The sequence below is a fragment of the Phaethon aethereus genome (genome assembly GCF_964289735.1).
Source record: "Phaethon aethereus genome assembly, chromosome: 7".
NCBI lineage: Eukaryota > Metazoa > Chordata > Aves > Phaethontiformes > Phaethontidae > Phaethon > Phaethon aethereus.
Genome location: NC_138583.1, coordinates 2220909 through 2245272, shown reverse-complemented (window position 1 = coordinate 2245272; position 24364 = coordinate 2220909). Strand labels below are relative to the sequence as shown.

At 43.9% G+C, this 24364-nt stretch overlaps 1 protein-coding gene across 2 annotated transcripts in view; it reads right to left on the bottom strand.

Annotated features, from left to right (window-relative positions):
- The window catches only part of PRKG1 (protein kinase cGMP-dependent 1), a gene marked incomplete at its 3' end in the record, with an annotated part of 511845 nt that overhangs the window by 48134 nt on the left and 439347 nt on the right, over positions 1-24364 (bottom strand). For both annotated transcript variants that reach the window (XM_082002384.1, XM_082002383.1), the window contains exon 9: positions 17454-17528. In XM_082002384.1, the coding sequence (XP_081858510.1) occupies positions 17454-17528 (75 nt within the window). The remainder of the gene's footprint in view (positions 1-17453; positions 17529-24364) is intronic.

The following is a 24364-nucleotide window of genomic DNA, read 5'->3' as shown; positions in this document are numbered from 1 at the left end:
AACGCTGCCGACTCCTGATTAGTACCAGACAAGCCAGGGTGGGTCAGAACTCATTTCAAAGTGACACAGGGGAATTAGGAACGTCTGCATCCAGCAGGGCTAAATAAAAAAAAAAATTGCTTTTTAAATAGTTAGCAGTGTTTCGTCTTATTATCGCATAAAATTAAGTGGGTTTTTTTCCTAGTAGAGTGGATTTCAATATTTTCTAGGCAAGGCTATGCAAGACCCTTCTGACAGCAGCCGTGGTATTTCCAAAGCTGCCGAGGGTCCAAATTGGCCAAACCCTTCCTCTGGGTTCACAGAGGGGAGAACAATACTATTTCAGCCGAAAGGCTGCGAAAAAAGGCTTTTCTTTCCCAGCCTCCCCAGCGACAGCCACTGGCGTTGAGTGAGCGGGTATGTTGAAACGTGCTGCTCGCTCTGCCTCCGCTACGCACTTGCCTTCCCTGCTATTTGTTTCCCGCTTAGCTGCGCTAATACTCCACATTACTCCTACATTTCTCTTGATTTCGCTACGTGCTGCGCAGCTTCTCTATTCCCCTGCAGCGCCGCGCAGGCTGCCCTCACAAAAAGCAACGAAATGTTGGCCGGAGATGCTCCTTTGTGACCCAGACATACAGGACCTTAAAATATTGGGTCTCAACCACCAGGTCTATGCACTACTTGTCTTCTTTTACTCTACAAGATGATGGGAGTAGGGGCCTTTTTGGTAGCTGCATCTTCTTGAACAGACACTATTTCCAAATTAATCTCATGCCTTTGTCCCGGCAGCTTGGTGTTTCCTACTACGTCATCTTTACGTGTGTAGTTTCATGCTTTTTCGCTGTTGACACCACTGGGCCGCAGCAGTATTAACCCATCCTCTCTGACCTATTTTCCATTTAATCCTTAGTTTTTACAGCAGTTCCTCATTACGGCTGAAGCGAGGGGTAAGAGGCTTGCCAAAGACGTCTGCAATTTTGGAGTAGCCTCCTTCAGCTTGTCTGGTGTTTGGAAACATCCTGATATGGTTTGGATACTCCCCAGGAGCACCAGTTGATATTAGGTGCCTACTTAGGACAACTCCAGATCCAACTCATGTGCAGGAAACCCAAAAGCCTGAGGAGACCAGGAGAGATGCAGCTCTGCCTGGTGCTGCCCAGCTTTAGGAAGGAGTGAGGGAGCCCTAGGTTCCGACGTCCCGTGCTCAGCTGTGCGTGGGAGTCAGTAGCGATGAACCAGAAGGATTATGTTCCCCCCATAAACCAAAAGGTCGGGTGTCCAGTAGATCAAACGATCAGGCAGTGCACAGCCGGTGACCTCTCTGAATTCAAGGGCAGAAGTTTGAGATCATTGCAGCTTTCCTCCTCCGCATCTTCCTGTGGGGGCTGGAGCAGAGATCCTGTGTGGTTATCACAGGGTCTGACTGCCCACTGTCTGAGTCGGGAGTCCAGATCTCATTTCAGGAGCTCTCACAACGATGGGGCTACATCTGCTACCTGGGTCCTCAAGGTCTACTAAATAGTCAACTTCTTTGTGCAATCATCTCCGCCAGCTATGGATCTGAGCTATGACACTACAAGTAGCACCGCAGTAGGTCAGATTTACCAACACTACCAGCTCAAAGTCTTCTACACCGAGCAGTGGTGCCCCTCTGAGATCACCAAGAATATCCTAGTCCACAGCAGATACCAACAAGCTACTCTTCCCCAACTTCTCAAGCTCTAAACCCTCATCACCAGTCGAAAGACCCTTCTGGTCCTCATAGGCTCACTTGGCACCCTGGCAGTTTTGAGCAGGGTAAACCTAGACTCCATAACCAACTCAGTTGTTTTAATTGAACGGTCTACAACTTTAGTAAACTCTTACGAAGCTGTCAACATCATTTCAACCTGTAAGTCACTGGAGAGGTCCAAAGCCTTCAATGGAGGTGGGAAGAGACCACTTTCTGGAGACCACAGGGTTCTGCCAAGAGTCTCAGTACTCTCCCACCGTGGGGATGTGCAGCACCAGAAGGACCAATGGAGAGCTGGTGGCCAAGGCTGCTACATCACTGCTTACCCTGACAAACATCTACAGAAGATAAAACCTGAAAACTACCTACGAAGCAGAAGGGAAGGGAATCTAGTTGCTATTTTATTTCTTCTCTTCTTTTGGAACAATTACAAGATACTTCGAGGCACAAAAGGATGTTTCAGAAGGCTGCAGAGGACAGAAAGTCATGCCTGTATAATCCAGGGAAATAACAGCATTAAGTGACACAGATTTGCCCAGGAGAAGTGGAGAACGAAGTTTCTTTCACTGGGGAAAAAAACAAAAAAGTCTGAACAAGTGTTTGTCCCACGTACTCATCCACCTTTGATAGAAACTGCAAAGGCAATTTCATGGCCAATAGCTTATATATGTATCTCTATGTGTGTGTGTATATATATATATATGTATTTTTATATATGGGATAGCACCAACTATAAAGAGATACCTGAAAAGAAAGACCAACAAAACCAACCTCCTGGCATGGTTAAAAAACTATTTCTAGATGCTGTTTTATCCCCTTTTGAACACTATTTAAAAAGATGATTTTAAAATCACTTTACTGTAAGAACAAACTGACCAGGAAGCACAGACATCGAGACATATCCTGAAGCTGTAACGTGGGACTATGGAGACAACGTAACAGTATCAATTTCCAATGTAGTTCCTTGGATTTGTAGATCTTAAATGCCAGTTTTCAGATCAGGAAGCCAAACGACAGAGAAGAGCAACTTGCCCAGGGTCATTCATGGCCCTGTTCAACACGACCGAAAAGGTTTTTAGCTACGTGCTCCTTCCAGACCCAAACAGCAGGAGTAGGGGAAGCCAAACAAGTTCATCTCACACTACAATTTACTAAACCAAACTCAGCAATATCAACTCAAACCAACTTCAAGGCAGGCAGAAGTGAGAAGACAAGCCACCTGTCAAGAGCAGGGTTATCTCAAGGCGATGGCCACATCAACCTGCAGAGAAACGCGGGTTCTGGAGAGAGCCTATAGACCAGATGGTCTTGAACAGGTCTCCTTGACCTTAAAAATAAGCATTTGTGAGAATAAAACAGCCTGAAGATAATAGTCCTTAGCATCCCAAAGGGTGCCCTTGTTTCAGCTGATTCTGCGAGGAACATCTCGCTGCTGATAGGCATTTCTAGATATTCAGGAACACAGTTGTGAACATCCACCTTGATGCACGTGAACATTAAAACAAACGAATGACATGTTTCAGGAACCGCTTATAAGCGTTACTGATATTAGCCCTACCAAACCCCACTGTTTCAAAGCCTTTTTTTGGGCATACCCTTGCAAAGTTTGCTAAATCCCCCGATTTTTAAATCCAGACCTGTTGAAAGATGTAAAATTTATCTCTACATTTTTAGCATAGCCTTAGGCACTCTGTATTCAAAGCATTACATTTATATTCTTCCAAGTTAGATTGAAATGCAAACATCTCATAAGGAATTCATATACACACCACGGTGCTGCAAGAAATATCCTTAAGAAAGTTTTCCTAATTATTTCCTGCTAATTATTTCAGCTCACCTACATTGCTCACCTTGATTCACCGACAGATACTGAAGCAGCAGATACTAAATGATATCCTGTAATATATGAACTGGAGCATGATTCTCTGCGAGATGTATGGAATTGCACATGAACATCATGTTTCCAACTCACGAGCTGGAATTAATCATACCAAAAGGAGAGGGTTTTTTTATATTTTTATTTGCAGTGGAGCACTTTGCACTGAAGCAGCCGTAAAGGCAAGCAATGCAAATTGTTATCTCCTCCGCAGAAAATGTAAACCTAACTTTTAAGCATCATACATGGATTTTCAAGGCAAAAAACATAAAAGCACCCAATCAAGATGTTTCTGGAAGGAGGGAACTCAATTATCATAGAATCATAAAGGTTGGAAAAGACCTTTAAGATCATCCAGTCCAACCACCAACCCAACACCACCGTGCCCACTAAACCATGTCCTGAAGTACCACGTCTACACAACTTGCTTTGTTTTTTCCCTTCCCAGTCTATTTGGCTCCAAGCGTGTTTGTGCCTGGTATACCACGCTGGCAATTCCGCAGAGAAACGGCACTATGTTTTCGAAGACCTCTCTTCATCTCTTTATTCTCTATTGCTGTGACAGCCCAGGTTCCCATAGAAACTGAGAGTAAAGAGCGAAAGCGTAAAATACAAATGAACAGGTCTAAGCTGGCAGCGTTATGTTTTATTAGACGTATAAATATGACAAACAGGCGCTGGGTACGGGTTCCTTTCTAATGGAAAAGACAGATAATGCTACACTTTATCAAATAAATACAGGGCATATCAATTTTCAAGACTGGAGTCAATGAGTGCTATTAACAGGTTGATACCGCTTTCTGGAATTGAATCGTTTTCTAGATTATTCATTTTCGGAGCAAGCCAAATACCTTCTCCTCATCGGCAGGTCTGATCCTGAATCCCCCAACCACCCCGAAACACTATCGATTCTCATCTGTTGACACTGGAGCTTTGCATTGCAGGAATGGGGCAACAAGCACTAATTTCACCGGGGTTTAGGACCTTGTTAAGGTGGACTTTATAATTTTAAATGAATATTGGCATATACATTGAAGTTCTCTGAAAAACGGCTTCCATTGTAAATATAGTTTTCTGAGCAAAGACCAGTCCAGATGTTTTCTTCAAGCTTTTGAAGAAGTTGATGTATTTTGAACGTGTTCCTGGATTTTATTCTTTTTTTAACAGAACTAACTTCAAAAATCCAGAAAAAGGGTATTATTAAAGATCCATGCCTTCAGGGAAATTACCATTTGATTGTCCTGGCAAACTGCCAATATGATAGTAGGATTCTTCATAACAACATCACTGAAAAATGGGAGAGATACACTAATGCAACTATAAAGTATTTCAAGCTCTGAATAGTTTTTAGAAGTCAGTCATAAAGTATGATTTAGATACGTGAAAGTAATAATTTTTTTCTAAAGACACTTTCAAGCACTCATCTACAAATACCCCGTCAGTGCTTATCTCTGAGCACCCTCGTTGTGCCATCTCCGAAGGGGTGACACAGATAAGCCTCTCCTGAGCCCCCGCAGTAGAAGGAGCAATGTTCTCTACCAGAAATGTTCATCCTCTAAGCGCTTCCATCCACTAAAACTTGTGGAAAATCAGAAAAACTTTAAAATAGCAGCTCAGGTGAGTATGAATTTCCCCCCCCACAAGCCAAACTGTGACATCCAACATTCACTGACACGAAAGGGGAATTCATCATCAGTGGCTCCTGTTGACTTCTGGAGTGATATGGCCCCTGGCACACCTAGAGTTTGGCTTTTTTATGTTCAGCTCCTCTATTAGATGGCACAGGAGATGCTGCAGGTCAAGCAAACATTTGAATTTCTTTCCCCATCTGTGTTCAAAGCAATATCGCAAAATGCTTGAAGCTATTCAAAGAGACTCACTATAAAAGGACCCTTCACTCGAGAGACTCCCACCTCTGTAGATGCCCTCATCTGCAACCATCACCAACCCTCATGCATCACACTAGGAAAGGGAAGGTACAGGACTGCTTGTTTCCAGCCTTTATACCTTCTATTTCTCTCCTGAGAAGTCTGAATATTTCTTCCATTTCCAGGAGCGACAGATGGTAGCTGGATGACAAGGCAATGATAAAAATCTGCCTGCTTTAAAAAATTAGAGAGGTTGAAACATGTGAAAAAAAGAGAAAATACTCTGAATTTAGCTTCTGCATTTAACAAGTTCACGTAAAGGAAGTTTAGGTTACCAGAGTTTTGTTTTAGTTGACTGGAAGAAAAGCACTTGAATATAATTGATTTTAGGGGGGCCTCTGTGAGGCGCTGGGCGTGCTCCATGACCGGGGGAAGGCTGTTCCCCGCGCTTGGTCTTGCAGGACTTTACCCTTCGCAAAGGCTGCGACGATAGAAAACGAAAGTAATTACTTTTTTTTTTTTTTAAAGTCAGCTTTGATACTTCGCAAGGGCGCATCTGAAGCGGCAGTAACCCCATGCAGGTCTTGCTTTCCCGAGACGTGAACTTTGGAGCTGTGTTTTCTCATCGATACGCTATTTTTCGCACGCGGACGGTCATGCCTTCGCCAAGCACATGCTCAATGCTTAGCAGATGTTTTCCCGGCCGAATCTGACCCGGATGCAAAACAGAACCATTGCATAGTTATTAAAATAGCTTATTTGGAAGCAGTGGCATTGATAATGGCATCATAAAACGTCTTGCAAAGCTAAACTTAAGGCATTCATTTCCCTAAGTGTACAAAACCAGAAAGCAAGCTTGGAAGCCGGGGGTACTTAAGGAGATGGCCAATGTTTCAAAGCAGCCAAGTAGTTAGTTTTGGGGTTTTTTTTTGTTTTGGTTTTTTTTTGCAAAACCAACATCTGTAGGGACTGCCTGGCAATTTCCCCGCGCGTTAGAAGAGTCACAGCGGTTTACTGGCCTGCTGCCAGCCCATTTCTGATCACTGGCTCCTAAAAGAATTTCAAGCAGTAAGAATTACGTGTTGCCATCCCAGATGAGTGATATCGCTCCTGCACAGAAACAGCCTCCAAATGCAGCACGGAATAGCCAGCCGTGAAAATGGCAGCGTGCAAGAAATACACCTTTATTAGAGAGCGTCTTCTTAAGGCAGAAAGGATTAGGAAACGCATCAAAGTCTGGCAAAGCTTGTGATTTAACTCGAGACAAAGGACCTGAACATGCACCCGTGGCTCTGATGGGTTTGGGTGGAGGTACAGCACGGTTATTCGTAGTAGATAATCAACAGCCGAGCAAATTGCGACTGCGATTCCACAGATGCGTTTTGAGCCCCATTCTATCAGCCTAATCCCTCGCTTTGCTATCAACAAATTATGTTATTTGATGTTTTCTGTAAAGCAACCCGACAATCGCAGCTGAAAATGAAGAAAACCTAAGAGGTATTAAAGACTGAGTGCAAAAACGGCTGCATGTGATGGTACACTGAGCAGACAGAGCTAGAAACACTTCATTCCCATTAGTAAAATGAATTTTAAATACAGCCATGAATGAGGTCCTTTTAACGTATATCAGAAATCTAATTACAATAGCCCCATTATAAACCCCCAGGTAGTTCTACATTAACGTCCAAAATAATGGGCAAGATCAGACTTTGATCTTCTCTTTAAAGGTTTGCAGACGCTGAGTTTTCTCACATAGTCAAATTTTCATTTTATCTATATTTTTCATGTTTTATCTTGCTATACCTGCGTAAAAGCAGTGGGATCAGTTAAATCATGAGAACAGTTTTTCCTCCTCCCCACCCCCTTCCCCAGCGGATGATTTAAAGATTTAGAGCTCAGCGCTTCTCAAATCATTTAACAGGGTATTCGGTCAGGCACTGAGAAAATATAGCAAATGCAACCGCGGGCAAATCAGTGTAAGTGGAGCATAGCGTAGCCAGGATAAATAAGCGTGCCGCCCAGCCGTGGGGTTTGGGATGCCCTATGTGCTGCAAACAAGCAAATGGAAAATAATAGCAATAGCAATAGCAATAATGATAATGATAATGATAATGATAATGATAATAATAATACAATAATAATATCATCACATGGCAGCAGTTTCTCAGCATCCATCAACAGTGTTGGAAGCATCAGGGTTTTTTTTCAATAAAACCTCCTTTACTCGGCGTTACAGAGGAAGTTATTACAGCGGCAGGCTGTCACGTTCCTGTCGCACCCAAAGAGGGGAGCGTTGCCCTGTGTGGGTCCTGCAGCCGGCTGCCAGCAGCAGGGAAGGCAGAGACCCATCTCAGCAGTATCATCTCCTCTTCTTCTACAGCACCTCTTGGCTGCCTTTGGTTTAGCGCTAAATGTGCGGCAAAATTAAGAGAAATGGAAATAAGAGAGGCTTGCAGCGAGTGTTGGCCACAGAGATGCCACCAGACCACCAGTATGGCGGGGGTCCAGTATTGCTCGTGCTCACCCGGTGAGGAGGAGATGGGGGTAGACATCCTGAGTTTAATGTGGACCACATTTAGACTGTAAGCTATATCGGGAAATTAGTTTGAGCCTTCAGGAAAACCCATTATGTATTCTTTAAAGGGAGAGGGAAAGAAGAAAAAAGATCCGTTTTGGTGGATCGGCAGCTGGTGGGACGGAGGTGTCAGCAGTCACTTCGGAGTTAAGGCTGCACTGAGTTTTTCACTTACAGCAGGATTAAATTTCTTCCATTTCACAGTCCGGTGATTGATTTTCGTCTTTGAATTTGACACAATTACTGTTTGGGGGTCAACTGAATTTGCTATGCAGTTTTCAGGTACTACACTTACTAACTTTTGCAGGGAAAACAATTAATATTCATTCATCTTTGAAATACGGACCTCCACCCTCTCCGCTTTCCCCTCTCCCTGCTGTCTAAACAACCGCATGCACCAACGCTTCACAGCTTTGGAGCTGTTCCCATCACATCCCAGCCTGGGAAGTTTCTTGGGTAAATGGGAAGAAACTTCTTTATCTGGCAACACCTCTTCCAGCTCTGCCAAGGGAAGCCAGCAGCGGGGAGATGGTGCTCCCCCACCTCCTCCCCTGGCGCTGCCCTCCCCAGAGCCCAAATCTCTTCCTTCCAACCCTTCCCTGGGTGCCAGCACCATCCACATACTTGCCCTTCAGCTCTCCCTGGCTCTACGTTTCTTTCCCTCCTCTCCTTTACCAACACTTGGACATAAAAGTGAGGTCTGACCCAACTCGTGGTGGATCTTGTAGGAGTTGGTCAGGTACAACCGAGGGCAACTGGTCTAGCAGGCAACTCCGGTGCTGGAAAAGCCACAAATGATTCCACAACTATTTCTAGCGGTTCCAAAAATCAGCAGCTCCCTATGGTAGAAGGATCACTGAGTTTTATTTATAACATATTTGACTCCGTTCAAGTACCTCTCTGTTATTTAACTCAGAAGACAAAAGCGGGACAGAAACAGCCCATCTTCCGGTGGCATAATCCTTACAAAGCTATTTAGATAGATCTTCAGGACAGCTCAAAAATGTGCCGGACGCTAAACGTACAGACCCAGAAACTGTGCAAAAATGTTCTAATGCCGCCTTTGCCCCGCTGTCCCTCATGGATGCCCGAGTTTGCCAAGGTTTCCGCTTCAAGCTACCGAGACTTTTGTGCTACACAAAGCTCCAAGTGACCGTACTGGGCTTAGCAAAGTATTCGCGGCGGCTTCTAAAAAAAGTATTTAGGTAAATGCCAAAGTAATGGGTAATATTTCTAAAGCACGGAGCTCCGTTTCCATCAAGTGCTACCGCGTACGGCTGGAACCGCCAAGACGTATTCGCCGCAACGTTCTTCTGCTTCCTCTGGAATGAGGCTCATTATCGCCAGAAAGCTTTCTGCGGCATTTTTATTTCTTAAGTACGGGCCCCAGTTCTATAAAACAAATGCGGTAAAATATTATAACAGCAGCCTGCTTCAAAGGCACTGATTTTTTTTCACTAGCGCTTCCATCTGACGCCTGACACGGCCCATTATCATCTCGAAAGGTCAAGTTAGCAAGAGGAAAGCATATAGATTACTGCCTAAATAAAAATGACCTGTTTTTAAAAGCTAATTTAATAGATCCCTCGTGAGCGACACAGTGCATTACACAGTGCACGTTCTCAAGAGGAAAACAGCCATAAAGTCCATCCAGCGCGGATCGCTGCACGGGCAACGCAGGTCTGCAAGCAAACAGCCATTCACCTTCAAAAAAGAAAGTCACAATTCAGCAGTCACCACTGCCCTCATTTAGGGGCATCACCCTGCACATTATCTCAATGTGCTCTCACCTTTTAAAACAATTTCTGAGAATTGATTTTTTTTTTTTTAAGTAAACAACTTTTTATTACAACAGTTGGGAAAATTCGATAGCCGGACTTGGATACAGACTACCAGTGGCTTCAGGATGAAACTACAAATTATTTAAGGCTAAACTCTGTTATGAGCAAAATTCTCCAGCAGAAAAAAAAAAAGCTCTTGCATGCCAGAGGCCAAATAACACTATCTGAAGTCTTGGTTTTTCTAAACAGCAAGATATTTAAACTCATAAAGACTTAACAGGTATCAGCGATCACTTCATGATTTCTCCGCAGCGCTCACCAAGTAGAGGAATTATTTTAATTATTTACGCAGCTTAAAAGAAATGATTGCAACCTCTGCTTTTTATAGCATTAACGAGCTTTTTCCCCCCCCTTTTTGCACATCCCACGAGGTTTCCCCCCCCAGTCTGGCACCGCAGAGAGCCAAGGCAAAAGCTAGTTCCCATATGGTCCCTAATTCAGAAAACAATTGACACAGAGGGAGACGGAGCCAATTATTACAGCTCACAGGCTGCCCAGACCTTCCTAATGCTGTAAGCCAGAAAATATTTTCTCTTGCAGAAAAAATTACTAATCTAATCGCACTCCGTGCATCGGTGAATTATTTCAGCCAAAGTTTTCAAAAACTGTGGCCCAAGAGAAAGTCAGACCTTAATTAAATCATTCTCTTTAATAGGGAGCTCCTGTTTTGAAACTTTTAACTTCGAAAATCTCTCTTTTTGGCAGGGGTTAAAAACTTTTTTGGCTTATCTTATTTCTAAAAGAAAACAAGATGAAGAAATAAAAAGCATCCTTTCCTAATACAGGGGGTCGTTTATTATCCACACAAAATCCACGGACTGGCTGTAGGTCAAAGCCACCACGTACCAGTGTGCTTGCGGACACAGCATCCGCGTGCAAAGCTTTGCCATCTTACCAAAACCGGAGGAACTGGGTTCTGCCACGTGCCACGGCCCGTTTTTTGGAGCTGAAGAGCCATCCCCAGCCTTAATACGTTTGTGGGGAGGTTGGCCTGAACTTGCACCCTGGCACCCACAGACCGCCGAAGAGCAGATGTCTAGACTACAGGCATGCCAACACCTATGACCACGTCACTGCCAACCACCTTCAGACAAACACTGCCATCAGGTTGCCAATGAAGAGCAGTCTTTATACACGAGGTGCATTAAAATATCTCTTAGCCCAGATGAGGAGCGTATTTCTGAAGCAAGTCCCCTGACAGGTCCTTCTCACACCTCCCAGCGGGGCAAGAGCGTGAGAACTGGGCTCCTCTCCGGTGGTGTTAAACTGGAGGAGGTGCCTCGGGAGCTTTACCTGCCCCATGTTTAGCACTGAGTCCAAGGACCCAGGTTTGAAGTAACCCAAAGGAAAACCCCACAGAAATGCAAGTAGTCTGTACAGCAGGTCCTTGAGCAGGTACCTGGTGACCTGGTACAGCAGGTCACCAACACTTTTTTCTCTACACATCTGTTCCTCCGGATTTGTGCTGCTTACTAATACCTAGACCTATCCACGCGGAATAAGCTTTCAACTCCCAGAGACAATTAAAATTATTAAAGTAACTCTCAAGGGAGACCTCAAGAAGCAAAAGAAAAGGCTGTACCGGAACGACACAGACGTAGAGCCAGCAGTGGCCCTGGAGGAACACCACCGAGGAGCCGCACAGGACGCTGGAAAGGCTTTCTCTTTTAAAGGCGCCGGCAAGGGAGAAGCTAGGACGGACGAGGGGATACGGGGACATCTCATCTTGCGAAGCGTGACACTCGGACACAGCTCGGGGGAACCTGAACACCAGCTACCGGCCGCCGGCAGACGTCAGGAGCAGCCTTCGGTCCAGCCACGCACACAAGCCCTTACAGCTGGCGGCCCAAAATTCTGCCTAAACTGGCGTCTTCGAAAAAGCTAGTGCTGAAAGGTACTGCGGGACGTTGTACCGTTTTGCAAGCAGCAAGCGGAAGGAAAAAAGATGGGGCACCATCCCAGCCAGCTTGATGAAACTGTAAAGCTGTATCTGTACCCGACTCGTTAGAATAAAGTCAATCCTGCCTTCGGAGCCAGGGCGGAAGGGGAAAAGCACGTACGAATTATTCACATAAAAACTGAAAAATTAACGACCGCCCTCCGCAGCAAAACGAAGTCAATGAACTCCCAGGATGCCTTGTTACGAATGAATGTAGTAAGAGAGGGGGTGTAAAGTGAACGAAGGGCTGACTCTGGCCAGTAAAATGAAAGGTTTGGATGGAGCTCTTTGTTATAACACAGCCCAAGTAAAGGCGAAGGGCATTCGGGGCCGGAGCTGCCAGGAGCGGGAAAGGCATCGTATACCTGCACAAAGGTCCCCGTCTCCTCCAGCCCCATGAAAAGGAGACAGTTTTGGCTGTGAGTACCAAGATGTATTCCCCCAGGGCTGCAACGCGGCCGGAATGTTTAAAAAAAAAAAAAAAAAAAGTAAAAAGTGCAATCAAAATCGCCTCTGTCTGCAGGGAGCCGGCAGCGACGGCATGAAGGCACCAGCACCTGGACTTCAGCAGGGTACTAATTTCAAGCCCCAGTGCCACAGAAGACCAGCATCAGCAGACAATTCTGGATGTGACAGGAGAAAAGGAGCGCAGGGACACCGGTCGCTGGAGCGGCTACGACCTGCGTGGGCGGGCGAAGCCCAGGCAGCTGCCAGCTTTCCTGGCTTGGTGGCGAGGGCCACCTTGCTGCCGTCCTCGTCTCTGTGCCGCGGGAGAGGCTCTCCCTCGCTACAGCCACGTCAGGGACAGGTGGGACCAAGCCAGAGGGGACATCATCTGGTGACCTTGCTAGTGGTTGAAGTAGCGTGCAGAGATTAACTTCAGGAGTTTCTGGATGGGGAAGACGCCAGCACAAGGGATTTGCGTTCCCTGAACCCTCACCTCACTTGGCACCGACAACTCTAGTAGAAAGCACCTGCTTCCTCTTGGATTTATGAGAGCTGCAGTAGCGGCTCCATCTGGAAGTCATCTCCACTTAGATGGGTCTCCTGCTTAGTTAGGTGTCTCCTTCATGCCCTAAACACCAGCGCGGCTGGGCCTGACACTGGGACATAAGCGCCGTTCTTCCGAAACCCCCGTTTTCTCAGAACGTGGACCAAATTAAATCTTTGCCTCTCTCCTTCACCTTTACTCTGGTAAGGGTGTAACTATAATATTCATTAATTCATTTATTTATTAACTTATCTGAATACATCCGAGGAGTAGAATATTAATTATGCAGCCTCACTGACGATACATCGGTGATTTCTGACTTAAGAGGCTGAACACAAAGAATAGACATTAAGGAGAACCGCCAATCCCAAGCTTGCAAAAACGAGGGAGAAACGTCTCCAAAATAGGTATCAGTGGGGTAGCAAAGTATTAGTTGTAAACGGGTAAATCAGAGCTGGTGCTGGAGTAAGCTTATGTTATAAAGACGATCTCTGTAATCGTGAGGATAAAAAAGGGTTCTTCCATTTAAATGAAAGCCACAATTTTTATAGTCACCTGACTTTAAGGAAACTCACAAAGCGGCACCAAAGAGGACTCGGCTTGGCCATATGAGCCACTCTGCTGAATTCCACTGCTTTCAGTGGCCCAGGGGCACACTTGCTTTCCTAGACAGAGATGTCTTCTTGAGGGAAGGCCAAAGTCCTTGAAGAACACAATTTTCTTCGAGGTCTGCTTGGCAGGGACTCCTGGGCACCTTCCCACTGGAGCACTGACACAGCCTCATGTTGGGCATCCCGGCTGCCCGTGCAGGCCAAGAGCCAGGCATTTAGGACACGATCCAAAGGTGCCCATGCAGAACAGAGAGACACCTACAACCGCCACGGCCAGTATGCAGATAGCTAAAGCCACGGTCCCCGTGACACTTAATGTAGCGGTGCAGGAAGCCCCCCTGCTCAGCTGAACTCTTTTTGAATGGTGGTATGTATTTTCTTTGCCTTCAAGAGCTGAGCAGAGCTTGCTTTTTCCTTCAACTCATGCCCAAGGGTAGGAAGTGGTAGCTCAGTTGTCGACAGCAGTTTGATTGCTAGAACATTTTCCAAGGTCCTAGGAGCACCCTAACCGTATCTCAAGGCTTAGCTGGGAAAACACCAGGTCGCCAAGAGAGAAACTCAACAAAAAGTTGCTCAGCCCTTTCAGCCCCAGAGGACTGTTAGATACATGGAAAGTTCTTCTGACCCCATAACTGCTGCGTAACCTCCTCTCAGTCATGACCTGCACTAGCACTACCAGCTCTGTAACCCCAGGGCCACGCTCTAGCGTGGAGATAAAAATAAACCCCACCAGTGCAACCGATTTGGTAGATATATCCGCAATGAACTCCTGCCCATGGCCCAAGTCCTGCTTAGGAACGTGAACCCTGCATTGGATGTAGTCTAACGCTGTGCTTTTGCTGAACAGGAGCCTACAAATCAACAGGGATTTAATAATCACCTTAGGATGGCAAATTTACATGAAAATATATTTGCTGCCATTTTGTAGCTATTTTTATACGTATCATTTTGGTTCATACTTCTTAACCAACAGCAACTGCTAAGAAAATACTAAACTGTTCACATTCTGGCCCTCAACGGGTCCACCACACCAACCAAGAGCAGGCTGTGACACTCCACAATGACGTCTCACAACGGTGTCCTTTGTGTTTACTCTGTGTGGTTAAATCTGCTGAACGTCTGACCGTTGCGTGGATCATCCGCATCCCCCTCATATACGGTGTGACACGGGTATACAGAAAATTTCTACCCAAATTTCTACACAAAGGCCTTTTGCCACCTGCTATACAAGCACTGAAAATGAGATGCTAGCTACAAGATGCAAAAAAGAGGGAATTTTTTTTTTAATGGGATTTGTGTAAAGCGTCACCAGACCCGAATGCGCTTTATGTGCCGAGCTCTTCCCTTTCACAAACTTCCCCTTGGAAAAGATAAGCCCTTGAAGGACAATTAGCTGGAGCTAATTAACAGCTGCTTGAAAAGTAATCCAGGTTAAAATTTCTGCCAAGTAGGCTTTTCTCCCAGAGGAATTTTATCTTGAGAGATACAGAAACAATAACTCTCAAGCGACGAATTTCTGCAGCAGCTTCCAACGCATCTCGCTTTGCTCTCAAGGTAACTCTGCCATTTTTCCCTCTTCTATTCATCTTTTTGCAGGCATGCACTTGCTTTTCAAGGAGTCGAGCAAACTTGAATATGGTATTTGACTAATAAATGCCGTATCTTTCAAAAGAGCTTTCCTTTTTTAAATGTTTCTCCAGGCAGACAGCACTGATCCCTTCTGCTTTTTCAAAGTCAAAATGTCAATATGTGAAGGGCAATAATGTCACTGTCACCTACAGTCTCGAGTGACAGGACTCAAGCACAGGCCTCTGACTTTTAAGATAGAAAAGTTGCTATCGCAATTAATCGATTCCTCCTTTTGGGAAACAATTCACCAAGAATCCTTTGCTTTGCCGTTCCGTTGGGATGAAATACTTGGCATTATAAGAAAAGAAGAGGAATAAAGAAGACAGAAGCGCAAAAATGGTAAGGTCAACGTTGGCTCATTGGTTCCCAAAAAGAAAAGTTTATCCAAAATAGGTTCAGAACTGCAGCCTCCCGAAAGACACGTGATGAAACGCATGAGGGATCCTGAAAGTCCTTCCTCCAAACTCACAAAATGATCCTGAAAAGGTCTCTGATACAACCTGCACACACAAACATTGCCTGTGATAATAAATTCCCGTGTGATGCTCTGTTAATAACACAGCTTAAAATCATAGATGTGAACAGACAGACTATGAAATGGGGGACGGCAAGTCCTATTTGCAAATTTTGCTTGGTGCTAACGGGTTGTGGTGTAACCTCTATAAAACCTTCTGTGATAATAACATCATGTCATTACTAAAACCAAAAATCCCCCGTTTCATTACTAATGTTTTCTTCTTTTTGGTTCAGATGGAAATCAATATAATCCAAATAGTAACACTAAAAAAACCCCTAAACTAAAACAGTAATAGCACATGCCTGGGACCATCTCTCTGAAGCTGCTCACATTAATTTTCCAACACTTTGGAAAATGCTTTGCAGAAGCTGCTACTGGCATTAAAATGCCATGTTTTCAGCTGGTACTAATAGCTAATATATATAATAACATATATTTATCTGTAATACCTAGTAGCTAGTTATCTGCTGCTATAGCACTGCGTCCATTTGACTTTGCATTCTGTGCCTCAAATACCTATTTTCTGGGCTGGTAAAAGAGGCTGGTAAAAGAGGCTTTTTAAGTAAGTCAACAAGGATTTTAGAACTTGGGCATTTGAAGAAGAAAGCTTATGTGTTTGATTTGGGGCAGGGAAATATTATTCTAAATAAAAATGCAACCCTGGGGTGTCTTCTAGTACCTTAAAATAAACTAAACATGATTAAAAATGTATTTCAAATATCACTCAAAGATGATAAAAAAGAAAATACTAGCTTAATCTGTGGCTACTATGCAGTATCAGCAAGTCTTGTCCAAGAAACTAAGTTGCTTGGGATGCATATTTACTTTCTGAAACAAACAAACAAACAGTTATTTTTAATCAACTAATTAGAGCTTCTCATTTTCTCTCCACAGAAGTGCCAAATTCCTTCGTTATACACTAGTTCAAACCCCTGTGGTTTAACGAGACGTTACTATGTATAACCTAAGAGCAATCTTAAATTTAGATGGCTGCAGACCACTGACTAACCATCACACTGAGCGTTTGATTTAGAAAAAACACCAAACCCCTTCTTCAATGTGGTAAAAAGAAAAAAAAAAAGAGAAAAACAGAAGAAAAGTCAAATAATTCTGTAAGAGGAAAAATAAAATAATTCTGCATAGAGCAAATTCAGGTTTTGTTTAAACGACTTTTCCTTTTGGACCATATTGGCTTCTGTTCAATATCCCTCTAATCAGAACATATTCCTCTAAAAACACATTTCCTACCAAAACGAAATTGTAGATCAAGAATGAATGAAGAGTGGGGTTTTTCTGCAAATATTTTTAAAATACGCTACAGTTCACTTCTGAAAGGAATGAATATTTATAGTAGGACTTCAGAAGAATATATCGCTTCACAGCAAAGTAGCTCTACTGCTCATTCAAAACCGACAAACTCAATTTCCCATTCTTTGTCTCAGAACATGGTTTGACTTTGTGAAAATGTCTGACAGAGTTCTCTAAAGAAACTAATCATAGTCAACAACAATTTCCTTCATTACGTGAGCTTTCCAGGATCTGTAATTTCTCACCGTAAAATATTCCAGGAGAATTATTTTGCCATAAATTTTGAAGACCCAACATTTCTGTGGACTCAAATATTGTGATTAACACGGATCTTGGGACCACTCGTCTCTGGGCACTGACCTGAGGAGACCCATCTCCCTCCAGTCCTCCCTCATGGAGAGAGCCAGGGTGACAGAAGGAGGCTCATCCAGAGGAAAATCCAGAGTAAGCACGTAATTCACTACTTCTAAAGCTGTTTTACACTGTTGTGTTGAGAAAACACAGGATTTTTTTAATTGCAATGTTATACCATCAACAAAAACGAGGTTAAGATTTTACACTGAACACAAGGAGCAGACACTTACTTTGCTTTTGCTTCTGCATCTTCATAGGCTTTATTGGAAACGTCATCGAGGCCGCCAATCAGATGTTTGAAGGAGCTGTGAAAACAAAGGGGTATTTTTAGAGGAAAAGTCTTCCTTGGAGAGCCAAGCGAGCCAACGCGGCTCTTCGGCAGCAACCAGGGGCCATCCCTTGATGTCGGGGTTGGCCGTGACCAACCAAACTGGGGCCAGGGCCGGGCATCTGCTGGGAAACATGGCTGGAGAAGAGGTGGAAATGCAATAACCAATGCCAAGAAGAGCCAAACTTATTTATCTATCTTTTTTAGGGACTGAACCCCCTGCAATTACTGCTGAAGTTTTCTCTCCCTCCAATGTAAGTTTTAGAGTAAATCTGTCAACACGGTGGTTAAGGCCCGTGAAGGTGAGGTGCCAGCACCATATCCCTGTCCTCCGACCAGAAACCCTGGAAATCTCTCTGCTTTCAAGGTGAAGGATAATCTTTATTTCTGTATCATCTCAGCTTTCTCATCTTAAGAGAAACAGCAACCAAAAACACAGGAGAGAGAAATAAAATGGGGAGGGGGGGCGGGGAAGGAGAGAAGGGAAAGAAAGTGAGGACAGAAAGGCAAACAAATTCTCATAAGCCAAATTGCTAATGACATTTAAGAGGAAATTTAGCTTTAATTGGGTTAAACTGAGTAAAATGGGGTGAAATGTTAGGAGTGCCTGATACACTCGGTGCTGAGCTGTCTTGTGTACAAGCAGTGAGCAGTGCCCTAACACCATCCTCTGTCCCCGGAGAGATACAAAGGGCACAGACATACCGGAAAAAGAATTAGAAAATCTTTTTATATCATGAGTGATTCAAACAAATGGACGCAATGACCATTTGATCAACTAACAAGCATCACTCCGGAGAAAAAACAATTAAAAAATACAACTGTTATGTCCTTGGTAGTGATATTACCCAGCGTCGGAGGCTGAGAAATACAAATTGGATATTTTTTGTAATTTTAATAACTGAAATCAATTAACACCTATGGCTGAAAATACTCCAGGTGAAAAGCACAGTTCCATACCAGGCATTTCCACCGTTCCCGACATGTCTGTCACACACAGGTTTTCTTTTGTCAAGAAAGCAAGCATCATTTGCAAAATGTAAAAGAGTTGGGCTAATCTGAAAGGATGAACTGCTGGAAACTACAGTCTCTTGACTAATCTCTGCTTTAAGGTCACGGCTTCAGAAATTAAAGTTCTGCAATTCCTCCGGCTTCTATATGTTTGTGACGCTCCTGAGGCACTAAACATAGAGCTGAAGAACAGAAATGGCTATTAAGAAGTTGGAAAAAACCTGAAAAGTTGAAAAAATTGGGAAAAAAAAAATCACCATCTAGGACCAAATTTGCAAAATTAATATCAAGAACAGAATATTTAATATAGCCCTCGCTCAACAAAGACTTTTAGGATGAAAGAGCATGAATGCTATCCAGCAGGTGAGGAAGACACAGGGCAGGTTAATAAAGGTAACAGTTTGCGGATCTTTTGCATTTTTTCCCCCTAAATCACCTAGTTTCAGACATTATGTAGGCTGAAGAGCCACAGGTGAAGAACCTACCGACCGAAAAGCTCCAAACCCCAGCTATTCGTGAAAACGCAGCCATGAGCAGAACTCATCGACCTCTTTGGGTCGAGCGGAGGGCAGCTGTGAGAAGTGCAATATCCTGTGACGCGCGAGCTTAACCAGGGTGACTTCGCGTTCCCTTTGGCCTCGAGCGCGACGAAACCGTTCGGACCGTGCTTTGCCCAAGCAGCTCAAACGCGCCGTGCGGTCTTAAATGGGTGTTCTGCTGCACCAGGAGATGCCTGGCCCTAAGCGAGGTACCCCGTGCGCACGTGGCGAGCGGGGACACGACTTCCAGAAGAACAAAAGGAGGCTTAATTATCTTGCTTTATGAACAGCAGCTGGCAAAAGCTGTATTTTACCCATTATTGTAATAAATACGAGGCAAGAGGTCACAGTCGGGAGAGCAATTTATACTGGTTTGTATCTAGAGCTGCTTGCTGTAACGGGCCTTTCCAGCGTGGCCTTTCGCGTAATTACGGTCATCGCCGCTGTGGAAGTATCCTCCGCGCACACAAATTCCCCAAGTTTTCCACTTTGTTTAATTCGTCGTATTTTAAATGATACAATCTAGGAAATCATTTACGCAGCCCAGGGAAAGCAGCGGGACCTCGCTAATGAGGAGTAGACGGCAAAGCCCCCTTTGCTCTTGCGTGGAAATTGTGTAAGAGTTTTTTTCACAAGGCAGGCTGCAGTTTTCAGTGTTAAGACACGTTAATCACCAGAGTATCTTTTTGGCCCAGAATTCCTTACTCAGCAGTGAAAAGATGCAAAATTCAGCTCATTCAACAGATTCATCTTTCTTGTGCTGAAGATGTGCCATAGGCTGAAGCCAAACCCTTGAAAGACGGCAGTGAAAGCAAAGCGAGATGTGTATGTTAATGCTCACTTGCACCGCAAACAGATATTTTAGGCAATTAAGTGAGACACGGTAATACCATAATCCTCCTGGAACGCTGTAAGACGTGACCTAAGGCTTAGAACGCAATTTAAAATAGCTAGGCTTGGTTTGCTTTCATGTGGTTGGGAAAATGTGGCAGGGTGAAACATTCAACGTTTTTTTGGCAACGCAAATAAATCTTTGTCTACTGGAACATTATACGGGCAAATAAGAAAAAGTCACTGGAAGGAGTAACAACAGTTTGTTGCATCCTTAAGTTTTTATTAAAATATCTTAAGCAAGACTTAGGACTGGGCAAGATTTTGCAGTTCACTGGAGTAATTTTTTTATTGCTTATCTCCATGCTGTAGAAGCATCATCTTGGTCACAACTTCCCCTAGAATTCAATCAGAAAACTGCTCATTTTTTTTTCTCCGCATAGCCTCCTCTCTTCATTTTTTCTATTCTCTCCTCATAACCAATTTTCTCCATGGATAAACTTTACCCCAACTGGGAAAAACAGTGAAGTAGCAAAAACTAGAATCTCCAGTGAAAAAGTTCAGCTCAGCTTGTATTGGGTCAGCCATGCTAGGAGAATACTTTTTTATTTTACTTTTCTCCAATTTCCATTGCCAAGAGGGTTGATACAGCAACCTTTCTTGACATCTCACAGACATCTCCCTCACCAACCCAAATCAGGCTTTCAAATAAGGACAAAAACCTAAAATCCAAAGTGAAAAATCTGAAAATACCTGAAATATTTAAAATGTTTCCTTAAAAAAACCTGTATCATCTTCCTATGCGTAACAGAAGACGACAATAACCAGAAAAAAGCATTTAGCGCTCAATATCTGCAAATACCACGTAGTTTTGTAGCACTACTAGCCTGTTTCAGCAGCAGCTGTGCCTTGAGTTTTAGTGGCTCTTCTCCTTCAGCTCCTCTCTCTAACATTTGCATTAGGCAATTCTGCACTCCCAGCACCCACAACATTTGCACCTGGTAAATCTCAGTGCTCCAGGAAAATATTGGTATCAACATAAATAAATTATATGGAGAAAAAAGTCACATATAAATAAAAAATGAACCTGAATCAACTTCAGTGTAAATATTCTTACAGTTCAGGAGAATCTACGAACATTTTCAAAAACTTTTTCAGGTTCAAGAGGTACATGTGAAAAAAAAAAAGTTTAAAAAGTTGCATCAGTTTCTCAGGGTGCTAATGACAATCAGATTTTAGGAACGTGCCTCCATACGAAGTAGCTGGAAGTAAAGTGTGTTTGTACGTGCTCGTTCGAATTGATTTACCAAACACATACTCAAGGTTGTCCCGCTTGTGTCTGCACAATTTTTATCAGAAGATGTTTTATAGAAAATTTCATAGAGGACCAATCCATTAAATCCAGCATATCGTAATTGTTAACTTTCCCCCAACCAGTCCAACTGTATTTCTGCAACTAACCTAATAACCCCTCCAGGGAGCTTGAAAATTCTCTAAGATGACAGGGTCAAACTTGAAATACTTTGGAGACACCAACGTCATGCATCTCCCACAATTAGTTTCTTCCTAGAGGATGAATGACTGCAGTATTACAGGAGGAAATACTTAACTAGCAACGGTCTCCATTTTATTTCACACAGGATCTTAGAAAGTCATAAACACACAAAGCCTACGAATTGTGAAGAAAAATTGCTCTTGGAATTAAAAAAGAATAAAAGACATCTGATAACTAACAACCTCTATAAAATATTAATATGTTTACCTAGATCTTACATTTGATCAGAGGAAAACCCTATTTTTCCTATGAGCCGTCTGGCTCCCCAAGTACCCAAAGGCTTCCACGAATTCCTTGAAATGGCCAGATGTATAGTTTTACAATCCCCATGACCAATATGTAGATTCTGCTGAACTGTTCAAGCCAATTTCCTAAGCTCCCTGGTTGGGTCTGTGCTTCACAGTTGGCAGGATGAACATCTCCTTCCCTCCAGACAGCCTGGCTGAATCAACCCGGTCTTCTGTTAAGCTCGAGCACGGAGAAGACACCAGCCTGCCCAGTGCTGAGATCCCTCAGCTGTCATCCTCATTCGATCAGCCTCGTCACTGTCTCTTTTTGTTTTCCCTACTGGGTTAGTGGAACCTCCTCTTCAATGACAGCGTGCACGGGCATGTTGAAATTTTGAATATAAAGTGAAATTCCCTGGAAATTTTTCCTACCAATTACTAAGCCCGTTTCTTTGAAATACACCTGAACAAGAAGGACTACACTTTTTTTTCTGGCAAGGTAACAACTCTTAATGTTATAATAAATAATCTATTTGCCGTCGTAGTCCCCTTCCTTGGGTGACCAAAATTAATGGTACTCCCAGTGCGGTCACTGTAGAGCTTGTACGACTGCATCACAGCAGCTACCTCACCTGGAAATCCCACCTCTGACCTGTGCTTCATTTTCTATAGGTTTTCTAAATACTGGTAGCGATCTTAAACCAAGAAGTCAATTCTCTCCAGCTGTTCCCAAACACAAACTCCTATAAAACCCTGTAAATAGTTTCCTAAATGTGTTGCCTTTCTATAATGCAGATTTCTAAGAACTGAAGCCCATGAGATGAAGGAGTTGTAGGTGCCCCTGTCCAGCTGACATCCCCAAGAGCTCCTTTAATATCTCAATTTTCCATTTTTAATATTGAGGATCAGAGCTACGGATCTGCTTTTTAAACTATTTAATTTAAGCTAAATTAACAAATTTTCATTCCATCCAAGGTTATCTTCCAGGGTCCACTCATCACTGCTTACCGAAAAACAACCCGTAACTTTGTGTTCATTACATGCCAACACCTGCTCCAACCAACTCTGCTGGCTCAGTGACCACTTGCTACACTATCCTATTCAGGAGTATCTGGGATTTTCCATTTTTAATAGCAATTATTTTTCCTTCTTCTCTGGAAATTTACAGTAATTTATAATGACACAGGTCCAGAAATCTCTCTTTCCACAAAAACTTTTCGTATTTATGGTATTCATATCTAAACACATCCGTATCCAAACACACCTGGGAGTCCCTTCACTACTACTCCTTTACTATCTTCTTCAAAGCGATTTTCACTCAAAACAGACATCCATGCTGGACACATCCTCCTTACTAGGTTCCAGCCTACTGAATCCCTAGGAAATTAATCCCTATTACCTTAAACGTATTTTTCTCCATGTGTTTCATGTGCGGTTGCTCTTCCATCACTTTTCCGTTATCTCTGCACAAATTTTGCGCCTTTATTCAGAATCACAGAATCACTAGGTTGGAAAGGACCTTTAAGATCATCAAGTCCAACCATTAATCCAGCACCACCATGTCCCCTACACCATGTCCTGAAGCGCCACATCCACACGTTTTTTGAACACTTCCAGAGATGGCGACTCCACCACCTCCCTGGGCAGCCTGTTCCAATGCCTGACCACCCTCTCAGTAAAGAAATTTTTCCTAATATCCAATCTAAACCTCCCCTGGCGCAACTTGAGGCCATTTCCTCTTGTCCTATCACTAGTTACTTGGGAGAAGAGACCAACACCCTCGTTGCCACAACCCCCTTTCAGGTAGTTGTAGAGAGCGATAAGGTCTCCCCTCAGCCTCCTCTTCTCCAGCCTAAACAACCCCAGTTCCCTCAGCCGCTCCTCATAAGACTTGTGCTCCAGACCCCTCACAGATTCCTGACACAACATGCCTTTCTGTTTTCAGGATAAGCCCACGATTCCCTCTGCTTGGGGGGCTCCAGAGCAGGACCCCAAGTCCTTCTCCATGGGGCTGCTCTCCATCCCTTCACCCCCAGCCTGTGCTGATACCAGGGGTTGCCCTGACCCAGAGGCTGGACCCTGCACTTGGCCTTGTTGAACCTCATGAGGTTTGCACAGGCCCATTTCTCAAGCTTGCCCAGGTCCCTCTGGATGGCATCATGTCCCTCAGGCGTGTCAGCCGCACCACGCAGCTTGGTGTCATCTGCAAACTTGCTGAGGGTGCCCTCGATCCCACTGTCTGTGTCACTGATAAAGACATTAAAGAGTACTGGTCCCGGTACGGACCCCTGAGGGACACCACTCGTAACCGACCTCCATCTGGACCTTGACCCATTGACCACTACCCTCTGGATGCAACCATCCACCTAACAGCCCACCCATCAAATCCGTATCTCTCCAATTTAGAGAGAAGGATGTTCAACTCGCAGGTTGTTAACGAGCAATATTTATTCACTCACATGGGAGTGAAATGCAGCATAATCTGACGTTAAGCCTTAGCAAAGTCAGCTGAAATTTCTCCTACAGCTTGGTTGGAGTCGGATGATCGGCTTCATCTCACCTCCTGTGTGTTGGAGACTGCTGATGAAGCCAGAGAGCGTTAAGAACCAAATCCCACTGAAATTCATTATTCTGATAAAGGAAGGGACTT